The 22487-nt window shown below is 35.9% G+C and overlaps 1 protein-coding gene across 6 annotated transcripts in view; it reads left to right on the top strand.

The window, feature by feature from the left end:
* The first annotated feature begins 297 nt into the window (after positions 1–297).
* Positions 298–22487, top strand: part of prom1a (prominin 1a) — a 154085-nt gene continuing 131895 nt past the window's right edge. For 5 of the 6 annotated variants that reach the window (XM_056472589.1, XM_056472591.1, XM_056472588.1 and 2 more), the window contains exon 1: positions 3765–4255. In XM_056472589.1, the coding sequence (XP_056328564.1) occupies positions 4024–4255 (232 nt within the window). In that variant the 5' untranslated portion in view covers positions 3765–4023. Of the gene's footprint in view, positions 346–3764; positions 4256–22487 lie in introns of those variants that run through there. The other variant, XM_056472594.1, reaches the window with a different exon arrangement.

Genomic DNA, 22487 nt, shown 5'->3' with positions numbered 1-22487 from the left:
ACAGTGAAGAAAAGGTTAATGAGATTTGATAACTTTATTCAATTTCTTTATAATAGCTATTAATTTGAACAGGCTAAACTGTTTGCTAATTTATTTGGAGCTTTTTATTATAAAACATATTACTGACAGTTTCTGCTGTTTATTTACAACGAAACAGCTCCTGATTAACATATTTAGTAATTTGGGGGTTTTCGGGGGTGGGGGGGTGGGGGACTTTGGATTTCGGCTTCGTCCCCTACGGAGTTTACGATACTGTTACCTATTACGAGCCTGGAGCCATTGGGATTTTATTTAACATGATGCACGCTTTCCTCTTTGTGGTTCAGCCCAACCCGTTTCCTGAAGGTTGTTGACAGGTATGGACTATAGCCTAATTTTTAAAAATCTATATTACAAAAATATTTTTAAAATTTTTTTAAACCAAAATGGTTAATATTATTATATCTAAAGGGGCTAATAATATCGAACATTACAGTTTTTACATTGTAAATATTTTTTATTTAGGCCATTTGTATTGAAAGACTGCGGTATAGAAGGGATTACAGTTCAGCCCCCAATACTCTGTAGATATTTGCAATCAAAATTATTAACCCCCCACTCCCCCAGTGGATTTATTTTTATATCTTTTAAATATCTATTTTTAATTTTAGGTCAAAATTATTAGCCCCTTTAAGCTAATTTTATTTTCGAAAGTCTACAGAAGAAATGTGTTGAGAATCTTATCTCTGTTTGATTTGATTTGATTTATTTATTTTCGAACAAAGTATCATACATAAAATATCATTAACAAAAGAATACATTTCAACATGGTCGAAAATGGAGTGGGATGAAGCACAAGCTTATTATTTTCCCACCCCATTACCACATACATCATTCGTCTATTACTTAAACTTATTTCTTCCTTTACTTCTCTCTTCCTTTCACATGAACACATTCTATCCTTTTGGCATATCCGACAAACTATATGTTTGGTTCCATTTTGTACCCGTATACCTTGTAACATAAACCCAGAGAAAAAAACAAAAAACAAAACAAAAATCTATCTCTGTTAAAAAGAAATTGGGGAAAAAATAAACGGGGCTAATAATTCAGACGGGCTAATAATTCCGATTGCAACTGTATATACAGACAGAGTAAAAATAAGTACAGCAGAGTTCTGATTTATATATAATGAAGAGATGAAATCCTCTCTGTTCTTGTTTGTTTTCATGCCTTTGATCTCTCAATAAATAAAATAGCGGTATGAAATGAGTCATGTTGTAGGAGATCTGAGCCCACTCAGTGGGTGAACTTGTTTGGTTAACACATGAAAAGCTGAACAAGTAGATAAAATCCAAAAGTTTAACTTGAACATCCTCCACTTGTGTAGCTTATGTAACAGCGGCTCCCACATGTTCACCCCTGCAGCACCTTATTGAGTCTTTAGAGACTGATTGTGCCAACATTGAATAAATAAAAAATTTTAAAGCTCCTTTTTTGTCATTTGACTGTAGAGAAACTGGTAGAGGAAGTAGGACTGTTTGTTTAACACTTTTTTTCTGGTGCAACACATGCTCATCCATGGGTTAGAGGTGAACCATTTCAATCTAACTGTATCTAAATGATTTGCGGAGTCATAGACTGTCTTAGTCTTATTAAGAATGCCACAAAGAGAATAACAAAACAATGGCATTTTAGTGTAACTGTTACAAAGGGATTTTGTGTGTGTGTGTGTGTGTGTGTGTGTGTGTGTGTGTGTGTGCGTGTGTGTGTGTGTGTGTGCGTGCGTGCGTGCGTGCGTGCGTGTGTGTGTATGTATGAGTAACTGAGTGTGTTAAAAATATTAGTATACTGTACATATTACTTAATTTGGCTCAGTGGTTAGTACTGTTGCCTCACAGCAAGAAGGTTGCTGGTTTAAGTCCCAGCTGGGTCAGTTGGCATTTCTGTGTGGAGTTTGCATGTTCTCCCCGTGTTGACCTGGGTTTCCTCCGAGTGCTCCGGTTTCCCCCACAAGTCCAAAGACATGCGCTATAAATGAATTTGATTAACTAAATTGGTCGTAGTGTATGAATGTGAATGAGTGTGTATGGGAGTTTCCCAGTACTGGTTTGCAGCTGGAAGGGCATGCGCTGTAGAAAACATATGCTGGATAAGGTCATTCCACTGTGGCGAGCCCAGATGAATAAAGGACTAAGCTGAATGAAAATGAAGTTCGTTTTATATTTATCTTATGTTTATCACATTGTAGCTTTTATTGTTGCAGATTAAAATGAACTATGACTACAAAACTCCACAAAATGTATCAAATATTTAGCTGAAATTTGTTTGTGCAAAAACTAACCACCCCCACTCTGAATAAAAAAAAACTTTAATAAAATGTATTAAACTCTAAAATCTCAAACTCTAAAATCTAAACTCTCTTTCTTAAAGGACTATAGCATGATAGGCTAGTATATTACATTTAAATAATTAAATATTATTTTAATAGTGTCAATGAGTTTTCTGAGCTTTATTTTGTCAAACAACCAATCAAATCGAAGAATGGGGCTTCATGAACGAGTTTGGGCGGAGCCGTGACCGTTCATTTTTTAATGGATGTGTGAGGTAAGTCAAATTAAAAAGTCAACAGGCAAATGTAAAGTCAATGTAAAACTATCAATAGTAATATTTAGTGACTTTTTGTAAAAAATAAAAATAAAAAATTACCTAAAAAAATTCAAATTAACAATTTAGTAAAAACATTCTGATGTTTTTTGGTTATATGTGAAGTACAAATAATTGTTAAAATGTGTAAAATCAGTGTATTTAGCTGTATTTATTTCCATAAAGCATTGAACTAGTGAGTCATTGTGGTCAAACAGTGTTTAGATAGTTCACCCAGAACTGAAAATTGTCATGTCATTTAGGCCAGAGACGCCCAAACTAGGACCCGCTGGCCAAAGTTGGCCCATGGTAACCTTTGATTTGGGCCTTCATCCCATCTGAGAAGGGAGAATGATGGGGATGTTTGTCACTTCAAATTAAATATAACCCTTTGTTTGTTTGCTTGTTTGTTTGTTTGTTTGTTTGTTTGTTTGTTTGTTTGTTATAAGCTATCTGCAATTTAATATTTCAAATAAATGCTGTAAATTAATCAAATTCTGTTTAAATGTACATACTGTCTCCTGACAATGCACAGCCTTTTCGAGGAAATCAAGTCAAAGGCAGATTCTTTGATGTTTTGAACATTAGGAAATACCCAAGGCAAATTTAATATAATATAGTTTGGTATTTGCCTTCGGCCCACGGCATGAGATGATATTTGGTTTTTGGCCCTTTATACTAAAATGTTTGGGCACCCCTTTTTTAGGTGTTATTCATTTATAACATTATTCATCATTTACTTGTCACAAACCTGTTTGAATATATTTATTATGTTGAACACCAAAGTTATTTAGAGAAATGCTATAAAAACAGGACCCACTGACTAACACATTATTTATTTTCCTGCTATGGTAGTTAATGTTTACAAGTTTCTGAAATTCTTCAAAATATTGTCTTTTGTGTTCAACATAAAAAAAGAAACTCATAAAGGTTTGAAACCACTTGAGGGTGAGTAATTTTTGGGGTATTCTATCCCTTAAATAAGCCAGTTATAAGTATTCAAAATGAGTGTGTTTTAAAGATGATTGAATGAAGTAATCTGTGTGTCCAGCAGGCGGAGCAGCGCGCGTGAACTCCTTCAGGAGACCGTTAACAAACGCACAGGAGGAGGTGCGCGCGCAGAGAGAGTCTGGAGTCAACGACACACACACCTCACTGGCTCATCAGTCGTGTGTTTTTTTCCTTATCGCGGGGCATCAGACTGACTGACCGCCGACAGACACCGAGCCCCGCCGTGAACCTGCAGGAGGACCCGCTCTCCTGGGGGAGCATGATTATCATGACGCGCTCGCCGGACAGCAGGACTTGAGACCTGCGGTTTATCAGTGATTGTGTCTTACTGAACACCCAGAATCTCCACTTCCATCATCTGGATTTGCTTCAACCCTAGAACTCATCATGCTTTGGAAAACGGCACTGATTTTTCTGTGCTGGGGCTTGACGTCCGGGGAGCTCCAGGACGGGCAGTCCGCCACTCCTGCTGCTCCAGCGCGGAGAACTTTGGATTTCGGCTTCGTCCCCTCCGGAGTTTACGATACTGTTGCCTATTACGAGCCTGGAGCCATTGGGATTTTATTTAACATGATGCACGCTTTCCTCTTTGTGGTTCAGCCCAACCCGTTCCCTGAAGGTGAGGCAACTTCTCAAATCTGATTTTTCTATTCCTAATTTCACTCAGATTGTGTTTATACACCAGCGAGTGCCTATATCTTCAACTGTATGCACTCACCACAGCAAGAGCAGGTAGATGTTCCAGGTGTGCAAGGTGAGGGGTTCAGTGTGTCTGGTCTTGTCCTGTTCTCCATCCTCAGTGTTTTTATCATTCGGTAAATTTTGATATTAACATTTAAGTTTGTTCTGTACCCAATCAATAATATACATATTGTATGTATAAATAAATAAATAAATATATAAATATATATATATATATATATATATATATATATATATATATATATATATATATATATATATATAGAGAGAGAGAGAGAGAGAGAGAGAGAGAGAGAGAGAGAGAGAGAGATTTGCTACAGAAATAATTTAAATCTTAATATCAAGACAAGATTATAGTAAAAAAAATATATATATATTTTATTTTTTGTTATAAGGGTGATAGTATTATTAATTTAAGATTAAATTATTTTTTTAAATATTCTTTTTATTATTTCAGCCCAACTAAAAGGCTTTTATAAAAAAAAAAAAATATATATATATATCATAGAAAATACTGTGAGAATTGTACTTAGAGATGCACCTATGGATTTTTGGGCAGATATCGATAAGAAATCTTTCGATTTGGAGGCCGATAACCGATATAGGCCGATAAATATAAATATTAGGGATGACCCGATCAGGGTTTTTTTTTTATCCCTCGAGTCGTAGTCCGAGTCATTTAATTTTGAGTATCGATACTGAAACCCGATCCGATACTTCTATAATACATAAAAAAGAATAAGGAAGAGCAAATAAACAGATTCAGGATGTTCCCTATATTTTGTTTAATTCACCTTATTTTAATTCTCACCTTATTAGCACATCTGTGAGGTAGTTAAATTAAAATAATAAATGACATTAAATAAATAACATTAAAATAATAAATAACATCAATTCTTTACTTTTGGACTTTAGTGCAACAGTGCATTTATTGAAATAAAACTTATATAAAGCAAATAGCAGCTCAACTTAAAATACCAGGCAGGCAATCCCAAATTTACATATGTCACAGTTTGGTTTGGCAATGTTGTCTTCATCAACTTTTATAATACCACATACTCGCGCTTTCCGCTTCAAGCTGCTTCCGTGTTTTACTTGCCGGCATTTAACCAATAGCGACTTTGCAACAAAGTGATGTCATGTCACACACGTTACTGTTTCTGTGTGAAGTCAAGAAAGGGCTCTAACTCTGTGCCACCGCATAACTATAAATGGGTTAAAAAATAATGAGAATATATAAATATTTGAGTCCTGATTGGGAGGTAACGTCCGATTCTGGTCGAGTCTAAACTGTGTGATCAGATCTGGACATCCCTAATATATATTTAAGAATTTAATATTTTTATACAGTAAAGTAAACAACTAATTTTATTTTAAAAACTTTATAAAACTTTGAACTGATCTTAGAACAGCCTACTCAAAGCAAAAAAATCTATAATTTCAATACAGAAAAGTGTTATTTTTTATAAAAATGGTTAAATACACACTAAACAACTTACGCTAAGACAGAATTTTGCTCGCTTCCCTCGAAAGTTGGAAAAAAAATGGCAGTTTCTCACGCTGATGTGCCTGCATGCTGACGTGACGTGACGTGCATGCTCTCTTTCACGTCCGCGTTCCCAACCCAGCACTGCTGGGTTATAGATCAAGACCGATTTTTTTAACCCAAATTGGGTTAAATCAACCCAATTTTGTTAGCTAGCAGTCTCAACCCAGCATTTGGGTTAAAAACCAACCCAGCATTTTTTAGAGAGTACTGGAAACCACTTCATAAAGCCTAATTTGGTTGGAAAAATCCTCTTTTTGTAACAAATTTCATTTGGTATAATTTATATCTTTATTTTAAAGTATTTTATGTGGGTCAGTTATCTTCAAAATAAAAAAAGAACGAATAGATTTTAGATGAAGTGACGTGCAAATACTTTTTTTCAATAATAAGGGAATCATTAATTCAACTCAAGCAGATCTATTATAACATATATAGTATTTCTGACCATTTTCTTTATTTCATGGACTTGAGTTATGTATTACTACTTGGGATCATGATACTTCAGCTAGTATAGTATCATAACATGAAATAATGATATCACGACAACCCTAGTTCCAAGTGTGCAAGGCGAGAGGTTCAGTGTGTCTAGTCTTGTCCTGTTCTCCACCCTCAGTGTTGTTATTATTTGGTCAATCTAGAGATTAAGAGTGTGACCCTGTGAGTCACTGTCCTAATGAGCTAAAACGCTTATCTTGAGGGCCATATGTTGCTGTGCTTTTATTTTCCAGCTTGCCACAGGTGGATCTACTGTAACACGGTTCCTGGAGGAACACCAAACATGTTTAGAGATCTTAGGGAACTTTATTAAGAGTTTGTTTGGGTAGACTTCTAGAATGTGTACTAATGGTGGTCCCTTGGGATCTGTGTTGAGAGTGGCTAACAATAACACCTGTCAATCTTGTCACCCTTTTTTATTGTGCTTGTTTTAATGCTTATTTGCTTCTTGTCTGGTTGTGATGATGATGATCTGCCTCTAGCTGTAGGTCTAAATCCTCAGCGCATCCGTCTTCTGAGCGCATAAAGCACTGATGGCGATTTGTTTTCATTTCTCCCCTTTTCTTTTTCTTCTGCTTCATTCCCAAATAAAAATAGCCACAGCTGTAGCCTTTCGGCGAATTAATTAGAATGATAAAAGCTCTCTGACAGGCCTTCAGTATGATAATTCTGCCCAGTTCGTTTGATTTGCAGAAAGGCGACAGCAGTACGGCTGCGACAGACTCGATGTAACTCTGATTCTGCTTGATTTAGTCTCGGTGAATACATATGTTTGTGCCAGTCTTGGATGTTGGGTTATGATGGTATCAAATTTTCTTGTTGCGATAGATAGATAGATAGATAGATAGATAGATAGATAGATAGATAGATAGATAGATAGATAGATAGATAGAAAACTATAGGTACTATTTACAGATGAATGTACTATGAACATAATATACAAGTAGTATTAACTAGAATCAAGGTTGTCACGATACTGAAATTCGGTACCAATCGATACAGAAATTTTAAAAACATTAATTTCCCGCAAATATTTGAGCGGCATTGACCACATTTTTAACAACCGTTTCAAAGTCACGTCGATTAGCTGGTTTGTCTATAAGCGGACATACGAGCGATTCGCTGATGAATTGCGGTTTTAAAACGCTCCAGTGTTCCTGTATCTGTAGTTACACTCAATAAACAGCGGTGAGTTCGGTGAACTGATGACCTTCATGGCCAATCACAGTCATTTCTGTTGAGCATGTGAACACTGTGGCAAATCAGCAGTGTTTAAGAACGTGCTCAACAGCGCTCAGATATTTTGCGGGAAATGGATGTTTTTAAAATTTCAGTTTCGACTGGTACCGAAGTCCAGTATCGTGACAACCCTAGAATCAGAGATTTACAAACAGATGAACATACTGCACGGGTTGCTTTTAATAACCAGGGATATGCAAATAGATCAATATTTAATAAATATTTAAGTAGATTAATTGCTGCAAAAGGTTACTTTAACAGGTATAATAACCAAAAAAAAGTTGGTGTATTGCTTTAATGTAGATACATGTTCAGAGTAAAAAATGTTTCAATCAAAAAAGTATTATAAAAAAGAACTATGTAAGCCCAAATGGAATTTTTACAGAATTTAATCCCATCATTTAGGGTGCTTCAACATCTGTGGTTGGGTTCATTTGGTCCGGACAAAGGGCAAGAAATAATACATTGTAGCATTTTTCTGCCATTTTGAGTCCTTTTCACACTACACTGATTGCTTTGGTGTGAACCAGTTGAAAAGAACCAAAATGCAGCCATGTGACAAAATCCACATCACTCATTGGCCAGATGCTATTAAACGTATTTCCTAAACTGCTTTTCAATAGGTCAGAATTAACATGCGGGAAAATGTCAATGGAACTCCTGCAAGTAAACAAACCGGCAGACACAAGATGTCGCTGCACTAGCTGACGGTGTCCCTTGTTATAGTGTACTATATGGTTCGTATACAACACTTTAGACAAACTATACATTTTGAGAATGAGGCTGCAGCTGGAAAAGGATGTTTTAATGCATTGTAAGCAGCGAAGGCATCAGAAGGAGGCGTGAATTAATTTAGCTAAACTGTGACATGGTCATCTTCTGGAAATATTTTCAAAGATCCATCATGTAATGTTTTTCCCTCTCTGTTTAAAACTGTTGGTAAAGCGCTTGCAACAAATATTTTTCCTCCACACCCCATAAGATGGTACAGCATCGGACTGTGGCAGCTGGATTAGTCCAAAAGGTGCAGTACTTTTTGCGATTGGGTCTGTTTTAGTTTGGATCATGTTCTAACCACAAACCACCTCTTCAAGTGGGTCTCTGTACACTTTTTTGGTCCGCTTTTGGTGCGCACTCGAGTGCGATTGTACATTCACACCTGCCCAAATGAACCAAACCAAGAGGAAAAACGAACTCTAGTGCGATTCAACCGCACTAAATAAGGCAGGCGTGAAAGCACCCTTAATAAGTTAATCAGTTTATTTATTATTTAGTAATGTACAGGGCTCACAATTGTGCCTGAAATTTAATCTATGCAACTTCAAAAAATATTTTGGAGCATTTGTGCATATAATTGTTGCCGTGCGACCGGTTTTCGCTGCAAAATGTTCATCGCATGCGTGGATTTAGAAGACATTTCCGCAGAATGCATCTTCGCCCCTGTAATGTAAAACGCAGTTTTCAGGAATAGTTTAAAACAGTTGTCTTGTCAACTTGCTGCAGTAAACTAAGCCTCCAATGCTTGCCCCACCTTCAAGCTCTTCTGATTGGCCCACTGCTCTAAAACTGAAAATTAATGTTAGCAATATTATTGAATAATATGCAAATGTTTAGATGACTTATGTACAATAAATTTGTACAATAAATGAGCTTAAAGCTTTGTTCATCAAACAAGTGATTCTAATTAGATTTGCATTATACTGAATATAAAAAGTGATTTTATTTTATTTTATAGGAAGTTTTTAACTTCTTCATGCAGATTTTTTACACAATTCTGCACAGAAATAGCAGAAAAAAACATTTATTTTTATTGTGAGTTTATTTAAATTAACATTAGTTAAATTAACAAATGGTAAATATTGTAGCCTTGTTGTAGTTCTAATGTGCAAAAGCCCTATAGATCAATATTTCAGCATGTAGTAGGCCAGATTAACATGTGAAAATGTTCATGATTGAACTGTTAAGCTAATTAACCAATTACACCTTCCTGCATTTGGTGCTGTTATGAACACCACTACAAAAGCACTCTAAAAATGTTAATAATTATTCACTGTATTTAGAAGTGTCCACAGTATCAATATTGTGATTATTACAGTAAATTGAATGAGACCATCTCGGCATACAGTATGTCTACTTGGATCCATTCCTTGGTGTGTATTTTAAGGGTGTTTGCCATGAACTTCTTTAAGAAGCCCGGTGTCAACCTTACACCACTAGACAGACATGCTCAAATCCTTTGATCCTTAAATCTGAATGGACTTTGACAAGTGAAAGTAAGGACACTAGTGTGTGTCTGTGTGTGATAGTAACCCTCTGTCGTCTTCAAAAGAAAAAGTGTCTTTAGATTTACAGAGCTACTCTAAGATCAAAGTGTGCTGAAGGAAGATGCTTTGGTAATGGCTTATTAATTGCATGGTGTGAAGGTCTCCGATTTCTCCAAGTTATATTAGCAGGAAATATATTAGTGAGCACTCAGGATCTCTTTGTTCTCAAACACTGACCTGGCTGTCCCGACTGCCACCTTTGGTCGCTCTCTCTATACCTCAAGCCTCAGGCTGGAGCTCAGTTTTCTCCTCAAAGCAAATTTTTGGGCTTTAATGGGTCATGAAACCAACTGTTTCATCAGCGGTTAGTTCGCACCACAGTTTTCAAGTTAGAAAAGTGAATGTTAGGGCTACACAATTTTGGGGAAAAAAATTGACATTGCGATATTTTGGTTTTCTGCAATCTAGTGCTGTGTGATTAATCGAAATCGAATCACGATTTGAAAAGTTCTGCGATATGAAATATGTATTATTTTATTTTCCTCTGCTCAGAGCAAATGCGTGACTACCGTCTGTGTGTGACAGTCTTACTAGCCAAATAAGTGAGCACACTTTCGTTCTGCCCAATCAGAATTGCGCAATTGAACTATGCTGAACACCCACAATAAAAAAAAAACAAACAGGAAAGCGAGGATGAGTGGGATGATGGCGTCTGCCGCTTCAGAAGCATTAAAAGACTAATTAATGTTAAAGAAAAAATGGACATTGGTAATATTGGAATATTTTGGTTTCAAATTCACAGACACCGAACAAAAACAGGTAATTGGTAAGAATTGTTGCCACAGTACGAGGAAATACAACAACCAGCACTTAAAAAAGCACCACAGGCGGCTACATGAGGAGTGTCTTGCTGAAAAGTTAACTGAAAGTATTTCCAGTGACACTCAATCTAGTAGCAAGCAACAGCTAAGTACAACCTCAGAGTTGTTTCAGCAATGTTAGTTTGCTGAGGGTCCTGCATTTCTATAAATATCATTTTTTGTTTTTGTAATAAGCTACACTATCTCCCTAATTTGAGTTCAACTTGTTTATAGAATCAGAATCAGAAAGAGCTTTATTGCCAGGTATGTTCACACATACGAGGAATTTGTTTTCATGACAGAGCTTCTACAGTGCAACAGAATTACAGAGACAGGACAAAAAACAGATAATAAATATATTTAAAAAAAAAATAGAAGTATATAATAGGAGTAAGTAGTAAAAATAGAAGTAAGTAGTAAGTAGAAAGGTAAGGTCAGTTTGTTTTTGTTTACTGTTTGCTCTAGACAAAAATGAGTGTTTTATTTCTAAATATTTAAAAACAAATTTGAATAAATGTTGGAGTAAGTTAATATCTTTTCAGTTCCTTTTTTAACTAACATTCACTGCATTTAAGCAGTAAGAAGCTACTATACAGAATATTGAGCTGAAGCTTGCCTACAAAATTGGATCAAATCTAAATCACAATATCTGTCAATCACAATTAGATATTTTTCCCAAATCGCACAGCCCTACTGCAATCTACATTGTGATAAGGGTTCCAAAACTCCTGTAATTTACAATAATGGAAACTTTTTTCATGTGATTTAACGAGAATATATAGGGATTAATCTTAATTAATTGGAATAAACTGTGAATTTGATCAGTTGAAGGATAGCCTATGACAGGGTACTTAATTGTAATTAAAAAAAATATCTTCATTGCATCATTTAGGTTAAAACATCCAGATTTATTGCAGTTTTTGCCCTGCATGTTCCTCAAATCGCATGCATGCAGCATCTGACAATGCAATATATTGGTTTTCTGCAATCTATATTGTGATTAGGGTTCCAAAATGGGAAGTAAATGAAAATAACAGGAATTAATGGGAATAAACTGTGAATTTGGTCAACTGATGGTCAGTTTATGACAGGGTACTTAATTGTAATTGAAAATTACTGCATCATTTTGGTTAAAACAACCAGATTTAATGCAATTCTCTACCCTGCATATTCCTCAAATCACATGCACGCAATATTTATTTGAATCCTGCACACAAAATTATTTGTTAAAATGTCCTTCTGTCAGTTTAAATTGCATACATTTTTTTTTTTTAACATAAAGCTTGTGCTGTAAGTTATTGTGCACAGAAATTTACTATTGTATAAACAAATACTCTGACTGAGCAAACATTTAGGTGTAGAAACACACACACACACACACACTCAAAAAATACCATAAAGTAACTTAAGATGGAATTTCCCCCATTTTCCAGGTGCTGTATATCATAATCATAATATATCATAAAAATATTGAAGCCAAATTTCTGCATTTGAGCCAAAAGTTTGGTATTACTTGGGGAAGTGTGCGGAATTTGTTCATTTTACAGCAGGCATTAGGGAATATGTTTACTTGCATTCAACACTTAAGCTTTTGTGTTGGTCAATGAAAGAATTCAAGTTCCACCTTCACTTAATTTCTACCAAAATCTCATTTTTAATATGTATTAGTTTGTGAGCATGTCAGCTTATGAACAAAATGTTTGTATATGCACTTTATATAAATTACCACAAGCAATGAAAATAAATTCCAGTACAGTTTTCAACTTGGAATATTTCTAAAACTCCAGAGACAAATTTCCCATGGAAATTTTGTGGAAATTTATTGGAAGTTTTGTGCCCCTAATTGCGACGTGAATACAATTTCACCAGATGACTCTAGTCCCCTTTTTATTAATAGAAATGCCTGGTTTTCTTATTATGGACATATTAATTGAAAAATGTTTAAATATGGTTTTAAAATAGTACAGAACAGGCTCAGATTGGCTAATCGGGAGGACCGTGAGAATTCCCGATGGGCCGGTCCGTTTTTTTGGCCGCGAGGGCCGGTATCCCTTGCTGCCTGCACTCTCAGCAGTCGCACTTTTTATTCATTCATTCATTTATTGATTTGTTTGTTTGTTTATTTACCCATAGCCTCACTCTTTTTATTCATTATTTTATAGCAGCTCCACTCTTTTTATTTATTTTCTCGCAGCCCCATGAGCAGAATGCAGCCTGCAGGTTAATGATGACGTAATTATTCAACTCCAATTATTCAACTCTCCAACAGCGGCACCTTGCTCATCAGCAAAATCATTTAAGAGATACACGAGAGATGAAAAATGGATAATAAAAAGCGCAAAGGTGGTGCTGAAAAGGCCAGAATTAAAAAAAGAAAGTTCTAGAAACTGACTTGGGCAAATGTACTAAGCTGAGTACATTTTTCATTAAAACTAGCAGCAGCGAGAGTACAACAACACATGACGGCGATGAAATGGCCAGTAAGTTAGCTAGTTAGGAGCATTGCAAAACAACGATGTCTGCAAACCACCGTTTATGTACCAAACCTTTGCCTTGTACTGTAGCCCTTGAGAAGCAGCAGCCTCTTGTCCAGTTTGCTGCTAACAGTGAAGAGCCAGACCCTGTAACGTTACCAAGCACCAGTCATGAGCCCAACACACTAGAATTGGCAGGTAGGATTGTCATTGAGTGAATATAAGAATTTGAATAATTAATATTGATATTAATGAATATTTCACCTGCTCAATAAAAAATGCCCTTAGACAATTACTGAAATCAGATGATTCATTACATTAATACATCTGACTTAACTTGATCAGCAAGCTAAAAAGGGGAAAAAAAGATGAAGCCATCATTAGAAAATAATACTGTGGTTAAAAAAGTCTGGCAGATAACAGTGCAATACTTGTTTTATTCTTTACTTGTGTTTAAGGACAGGATATCTGTAAACAATTTTGCACAGAATATTTATTCAGATATTTCAGTAAAGGACATTGTGATGTTTTAAAGAATAGTGTTGGAGATTTATCTACGCTTAAATGTTCTCATATTTCTGAAAAATATTTGAAGTTATAAAGCAGCTGTTTCCTTAAAAAACATGATAGTGTCATTAGAACAATTCAATGCATTCATTCATTCATTTTCTTTTCGGCTTAGTCCCTTTATTAATCTGGGGTCGCCACAGCGGAATGAACCACCAACTTAATCAGCACATTTCCACTCAGCGGATGCCCTTCCGGCCGCAACCGATTTCTGGGAAACAACCACACACACTCATTCATACATACGCTCATACACTACGGACAATTTAGCCTACCCAATTCACCTGCAGCGCATGTCTTTGGACTGTGGGGGAAACCGGAACACCCGGAGGAAACCCACGGCAACAAGGGGAGAACATGCAAACTCCACACAGAAACGCCAACTGAGCCGAGGCTCGACCCAGCAACCTTGCTGTGAGGTGACAGCACTACCTACTGCGCCACTGCATCACCCAAAATTCAATACATTTCATTTTAATCTTTATTTTATACATAAAGCTTAATTCATTTGTTTTTTTTTGGCTTGGTCCCTTTATTAATCTGGGGTCGCCACAGCGGAATGAACCACCAACTTATCCAGCATATGTTTTACGCAGCGGATGCCCTTCCAGCTGCAACCCATCACTGGGAAATATCCATACACACTCATTCTCCCTTACACATTTAGCTTACTCAATTGACCTATATCTCGTGTTTTTGGACTTGTGGGGGAAACACCCGGAGGAAACCCACGCGAACACGGGAGAAGATGCAAACTCCACACAGAAACGCCAACTGACCCAGCCAAGGCTCGAACCAGCGACCTTCTTGCTGTGAGGCGAACATGCTACCCACTGCGCCACCATGCAGCCAGCTTAATATGTTTGTATTTATTTGATATTCTTTCATTTGAAGGTTTGGACATTTATGAGCACTAATTCTTACAGAAAATAGATTCTGTTAAACATTACTTTGTGATAACTGTTCTAATAAGTCTTCACTGTGAAGTTCTGAATTGGACTCAACTGAACTGTTCGTGAACTGAATTGGGCCGGTCTAAGGCGTGAAACTCCACTACGACTCTGGTACAGAATGTTACAAAATGTCAATTAAATAGTTTTCTTTTATACTTGCTTTCAACATTGATTAAAAAAACAAGCAAGGATTAAATGAGCATATATGGCTGCTTCGTAAATGATCATGTGACACAGAAGGCTGCGTGTCTACTAAAACTTTGCATTATAGAATAAATAACATTTGAAGATCTGCAGTAGAAAATTATTAGCCCCTGTTTATTTATTCCCCCAATTTCTGTTTAAAGGAGAGCAGATTTTTTTTCAATACATTTCTACACATAATAGTTTTAATAACTCATCTCTAATAACTGATTTATTTTATCTTTGCCATGATGACAGTAAATAATATTTGACTAGATATTTTTCAAGACACTTCTATACAGCTTAAAGTGACATTTAAAGGCTTAACTAGGTTAATTAGGTTAACTAGGCTGGTTAAGGTAATTAGGCAAGTTACTGTATAACGATGGTTTGTTCTGTAGAATATCGAAAAAAATATGTAACCTAAAGGGGCTAATAATTTTGACTTTAAAATGGTGTTAAAAATTAAAAACTGCTTTTATTCTAGCCAAAATAAAATAAATAAGACTTTCTCCAGAAGAAAAAATATTATCAGACTTACTGTGAAAATTTCCTTGCTCTGTTAAACATCATTTGGGAAATATTTAAAAAAGAATATAAAATTCAAAGGGGGGCTAATAATTCTGACTTCAACTGTATATAAAAACAGTTATTTTTGCAATAAATCTCACTATTATAGCTTTGTCAGTATTTCTAATTAAATAAAAAACACCTTGATGTCAAACAAAAGACAAAAAGCTTCATGAATGCAGTGAGTATGTATAACCACTTTAAATGAGAATGCGAATGACAGAATATATGACAGAGCCCGAAACTGACTATCCAGGTGATGAAGCAGCTCAGTCTGTCTGAGCAGACAGATGCAGTGGAGGCAGTTACCAGGGCAACATAACTGTATTCTAGTGAGTTAGTTTGAGTTTCTCCCATTGGCCTACATATGTCTGAATGCTGTAGTGTTATACGAGGTGTGAATAGCTAATGCTTTTTGGGAGAGCTGCAGTACGTTATTGTATTTGATCAGATCCTTGTTTAAATACAGTTAAACAAACACTATATATTTTTTCAAAATCCTCCAGGAAATAGGCAAATGTTTCTTATACCAGAGTTATGATCATTAACTAAAACTAAAACAAACATTTTATTTACATTATAATTTAACTTGTTTTTTTTTTTGTTAAGTTTACTTACATTTTTATTATTTATTTTGTTTCTTCAATATTTAATGTTTTATTAAGTTTGCTTGTTTGGTTTTGTTTACTTGCCAAATTAATATATTTTTAAATAGATTAATAAAATTTTTAATAAATTTTGTTGATTTAATTTTATTTATTATTTAATATAATTAATGTTTTTATTTTTTTATTTTATTTATTTTATTTTATTGTATGTTTGCTTGTTTTGTTTGCTTGCCTAATAAATATATATTTTAAATATGTTATTTTATTTTAAAATAGATTAATTTATTTTTTATTTAAAGTTTGCTTATTTAATTTTGTTTACTTACCAAATAAATATATATTTTTAAATAGATTTTTTTTATTTTGTTTATTTATTATCTTTTTTATTTTAATTAATTTGTTTTTTTATTTTAAGTTAGCTTATTTATTTTATTTTACTTTATTTTATTTTAAGTTTGCTTATCAAATAAGTAGATTTGTTGATAAACTAAATAAAACCACACACACACACACACACACACACACGCACACAAACATACAAACACACTCATCTCATACACACAAAAAAATCAGATACGCACAATCAAACAAACACACACACACACACACACACACACACACACACACTATTTACTTAATAATGGCCCCTGATTTGTACAAAGATTTCCTTTGGTCGTAATGTGGTGTTATATCTTTTAATTTTGTTCAGAATTCTTAAAAGCATAAGTCTGATGTCCGTGTATGCCTCACTGAAGGTTCAGATTCATGCCAGCAGTGTTGCTGAAGGATGAAGCACCAGTGTTCTTCACAGATGGCATCATGAATGGCGTAACTGTGTGCCGCCAGCTTGCTTTTCTCCCCTTTGCTCTTTTACATCTCTAGAGGCAGATACACTATGGTGAGTCTCAGGGCAAATCAGAAACTACACTTTTTCCTCTCTGTTGCTCTCTTTCCCTCATTTCTTAACCCACTTTCTCATGTATGACTCAAAGCTGTATTTCACCCAAAAATCAAATTTCTTTTATCAGGTACTCACTCTCACTTGTTTGGAACTTATTTGAGTGTTATTCTATAGTTTAACACACAGTTGACCTCTGTACATTCTAATATTCTTCAACATATCTCCCTTGTTCAACCGGGCAAAAAGAAATGTAATTTTTGTGTTGGCAAAGCGTTTTTGTGTGGGCAAAAAGCAAAGATATATCTATATATATATATACAGTTGAAGTCAGAATTATTAGCCCCTCTTTGAATTATTATTATAATTTTTATTTTCATTTATAAATAGTTCCCACATGATGTTTAACAGAGCAAGGAAATTTTCACAGTATGTCTAATATTGTTTCTTCTGGAGAAAGTCTTATTTGTTTTATTTCGGCTAGAATAAAAGGCAATTTAATTTTTTTTTTTTAAATTTTAAGGTCAAAATTATTAGCCCCTTTTAGCTATTTATTTTTTCGATATTCTACAGAACAAACCATCATTATACAATAACTTGCCTAATTACCCTAACCTGCCTAGTTAAGCTAATTAACCTAGTTAAGCCTTTAATTGTCACTTTAAGCTGTATAGAAGTGTCTTGAAAAATATTTAGTCAAATATTATTTACTGGCATCATGGCAAAGATAAAATAAATCAGTTATTAGAGATGAGTTATTAAAACTATTATGTGTAGAAATGTGTTGAAAACGGAGGTGACAAAGTGGCGCAGTAGGTAGTGCTGTCGCCTCACAGCAAGAAGGTCGCTGGTTCGAGCCTCGGCTGAGTCAGTTGGCGTTTGTGTGTGGAGTTTGCATGTTCTCCCTGCGTTCGCGTGGGTTTCCGCCAGGTGCTTTGGTTTCCCACCCAGTCTAAAGACATGCAGTACAGGTGAATTGGGAAGGCTAAAGTGTCCGTAGTGTGTGAGTGAGTGCGTATGGATGCTTCCCAGAGATGGGTTGTGGCTGGAAGGGCATCAGCTGCGTAAAACATATGCAAATTGTTTTTCGTATTGTGATGCAGCTCCTAGAGTATTGGAATATTAAATGAGAAAACAGTGGGTGTGGCTTGATTTTCTACTGCGAGCTGATTGGATGTAGTAAAGTAGGCATTTCATTCAGAAAGATCGGGAAATATGTTTTAGAAGAATTATTGCCACCTAACAGACACCTCCTGCTCACCATTTCTGTTTGTTCTCAAAATGGACAGTTGGAGGGGCGTGGTTATGTATGTTAGCCACGCCCATTTCCTGAGATGTACATAATTGACAATTTAACTGAAAACTAACCGGAAGTGCAATTTCTGATTTTAATTTTAGATTACACGGGCAAACAATTTTTGTTTTTTAATGACATGCACATGCATTATTCACCACAAAACTAGCACTGTGTCATATGTTTAGTTTTCATTTGTACTTTAAGCACAGTGCGGAAAACCATAAGACGGATGTCTTCCCATTAAAAATGCAGTGTACAGTAGCTGTTTGCCAGGCTGTATTTGTTATTTTATGAGTATCTGAGAAGTGGTCTCTGACAGTACTGAGTGTTATTGATGTTTTAGGAGGAAGTGCTGAACATGTGATTTGTCTCCCGTGTCCTCATGACTCCAGCATGACTGTGGTGCTCTTGGCTTTGGCACACATCAGTGCTTTTCCTCGGGCATCTTCAACCCAACATGAGCTCCAGTAAGCCCAGTGCCCAACTGTGAGCATTAGCAAAATGAGCTGGCATCCTAAGAATATTCTTAATAAAAGATTCATATTTTCCAGCAACATCTGCATGATGCATGTGTGCTGTTTCTTGAAATGTTCCAAGCTTATCAATTGCAGATGTTATCAGTTGATTGATATTACTGTTTTTGTTTTAATTAGTTTTTTTTTTTGATAGTTCAATTTAGAGTTGGGCGATGTCGACCAATTGGGCATCGAGCGATGTCTAATGTGAAACATCGCGATAGACGATGGCATCGTCGTGGTAGGCGGTGGTGAATTAATTATTTATGAATAATTATTTGTAGCCTATCGTTTCAACTACCTGACCCGCATGGTCTTTGTTTTACCCATAACCAAATTTCCACCTGTCAGTCACACTCTGGCATGAACAGGCAGCAGTGGTGGAAAGAGTACTGAAAAATCATACTCAAGTAAAAGTACCATTACTTGCAGTGGTGGTAAGAGTACAACAAATTTGTACTCAATTACAAGTACTGTTACATTGCTAAAATTATACTCAATTACAAGTAAAAGTACTGGGGTTAAAAAGTGCTTGAGTAAAAGTACAAATTACTCTTTAAAAAAAGTACTCAGAGTACAAATTACTTTTTCGCTGGTGGTATTTATTGATCCGTAATTGCTGAATCAGACAAGATCCAGACACTAAAACACATTTTACAATACACATTAGCAATATACACAAATAAAAATAGATTCTTTACAGTTTCAAATGATGCCTCTTTTATCTCATATGATCAAAAGACGATATGATTAAGAAAAAAATGCAGCAAACGTCGACAACGCCTTTTCCAACTTGAGGCAAAGTTTAAATCAGGGCTATTCAATTAGTTTGTCATGGGGGACAGTTCATGAAAAGCATCCCAAATGAGGGGCCGGAGAGATATGACTTGCAATATGAGTGATTACACAACAGCATATAAGAGCCCATATGCTGTATACTATTTTTGCTCTTTAAGACACCCACATTAACTTTTTCAACATTAAAATGTTAATATATTGTATTTTGAAATATCATTTAGTGCATTGTACAATAGGAAAACAATCAAATGCTGTATTTTAAAGCACAACAAAAGCAGTGCATTGCTTAAGTAGGCTTCTTCTACATTCATACATGTGTACATTCATATGTTATGTGAACTGCATAACAATTATGGATGCAACAATTGTAGATTTTGTTTGTACGATTCTTGAGAATAATGGTTTCACGGTTATCACGTCTAATGTAAGTTTAAGCTTTATATTCGGTCAGTATTCAAGTAAACTGTTGTTATCATCTGCGTTCAGACATACATAATCATTGTAATAATTTGCAATAATTTGATTAACATATCTTTTGTTTACATTGCACTGAAAGCCACGCTACGGTGTGAAACGTTTTCTAATCGGTGTGTCTGGAAGGTGTGAGGTCCGCTTGCACGCGCATATTGGCAAATGTTCTTATATAACGAACTTGCGTGCGGAAAAGACACGATATGTGAATGGCCCGCTGCTATAGTTAATCCAGTGTGCGTAAATATTAGCCTTGGTTTAAACTCGGATCTTTAAACTAGCGCACAGGTAGCATAACTTTTAGTTGCTGCAGGTTTTTTCCGTGCGACAGAAACGCGGCGCCGAGAAGCCTTTACGATGAATTAACCGTAATTAACAAATTATCCAAATGTTTTCGGCTGCTCACGCCACTTGCTTTTTTTGTCAGGTGAATCAGGCTCTGTCTGCGCAGCCTTCAAATGCAGCTCGTGCTGAACGACGCATGTCACTTCCTAAATAAAGCAGCCGTTTTTTGACTGAACAACAAATTTTATTTTTGATGTCTTGGTCACACTATTTGGAGGGCCGGAACAAATTGCCTCGCGGGCCAAGTTCACCAATTGAATAGCCCTGGTTTAAACGTTAAACTTTAATATCACTTCACTTACAAGTTTTGGAGAAACTTTGCTATTAATCTAATAGCGCGAAACAAACCATCAGAAACCGCAGAACGGTTGGTGTCTTGAATCTCCATGTGTAGAACAATAACTTCGTAACAATACCATCACTGCTCAGCTCACGTAAATCTGCAGCTTGTTTTTCGGCTCAAATAATGTACCAGGCTTTTCATTGGTCCGTTAAGATGAGCTTTTTTTATTGGCTACCGAAGTCAGTGGTTAAAATATTCATTTATTTACAGTACTCTGTAACGAATTGTGATTTTAAAAGTAACGAATTACATTATTCAGCTTAATTTGTACTCAAGTACAAGTAAAATTACTGACTTAAAAATATACTCATGAAAGTACAATTACCCCAAAAATGTACTTAATTACAGTAACGTGAGTAGTTGTAATTCGTTACTCCCACCACTGATTACTTGCCTAAAAATGTAGTGCAAGTAGAGTAAAAGTATCTGTTGTAAATATTACTCAAAGTATGAGTAAATAGTAGCCCTTTCAAAAGTACTCAAGAGTAGTGAGTATTACGCTGTGAACAGCTGATGCATTTACATGTAATTTGTGGATGTGTGTAAACGTAACATTCTGTAGTGCATTTAGTTATTACCCAGCAGGCACACAATGTCATAAGACGTTAAAAGGTTAGATTAAGGTTGTGATGTCAGGACACCAAAATTCACGGTCTAGCCAACGTCTAAGGATAACATTAAAGGGCACATAGTTTACCTCTTTTTTATGATTTAATATTAGTATTATGGTTCTTCTGAGTGTGCCAATTTAGGTTCAGTTCAAAACACAATTCAGATTTTTTTATTATAATGTGTTAAAAAGTGTCATGTTGGGGGCGTGTCCACAGTTCGCTGATTTATGGGTGTGTTGCTTCACATGTAGATTAGTTTCGGCTTCCCGCCAACGTAACAAGGGACACAGACCAAGCAGAGAATACAAAATCATATGTGTCTTTGTACAGTTTTACAGCCAACTGTGTGCTAGTTTCAAGTGCCAAGCTTGTACACAGAAACTAATAACCACGCACACTGAATTAACTTTGACTGAGGCACCGGATGCGCCGCCCGAAGCCGCGACATGGCACATCAGACACTCTCTGTGGCGCGGCAGAAACATGAAGTGTCTCGAATCGTCCCGCCACGCATTTTTGAATTCTAAACATAGGTTTCTATCAGGGTACACACAACGGCAATTCAAGTCTGCAGCGGTCAGCGGCCCCCAGCCGTCGACTAAAACGCATGCTAGTTAAGATCACAGGGAGCTTCTGGGATCGCGAGAAATGCAAACGGCTGAAGTACAAGGTAGACTCAATGAGAAGTACACATGTTTGCAAACCTACCTAAAGATACAACCAATAATTCCGATTAGAGCGATAATGTGGAGAATATTGATCTTGTGTTGAGCCCAATGAGCCTTGCATCTAAAAATAGAGCTAGCGTGTTCCTTTAGTGATATCGCTTCGACTCACGCTGAAAATGGCGGACATGAATCAACAAACTGAGGATATGAAGACGCGCCTGTCAATCAATATTGGTGGGCGGGGGGACCACACTTCTACGTAAAGTTGCGGTCGGTTTGAAAACCGCTTCATTTGGTCCACCTTTTTTTATGTTGTTAAATTGAAAAAAAAGCACTGGGTGTGCTTGTAGCACCCCAATATGACGGTCTATACACCATACATGCACCTATGTCTGTCCAAACAGCTTGAAAAGTAGATTTATTACCATAGGTGCCCTTTAA

The sequence above is a fragment of the Danio aesculapii genome, chromosome 14, assembly GCF_903798145.1.
Source record: "Danio aesculapii chromosome 14, fDanAes4.1, whole genome shotgun sequence".
NCBI classification, from domain to species: domain Eukaryota; kingdom Metazoa; phylum Chordata; class Actinopteri; order Cypriniformes; family Danionidae; genus Danio; species Danio aesculapii.
The sequence above is the reverse complement of the archived record's forward strand: the minus strand, read 5'-3'. Positions and strand labels throughout refer to the sequence as shown.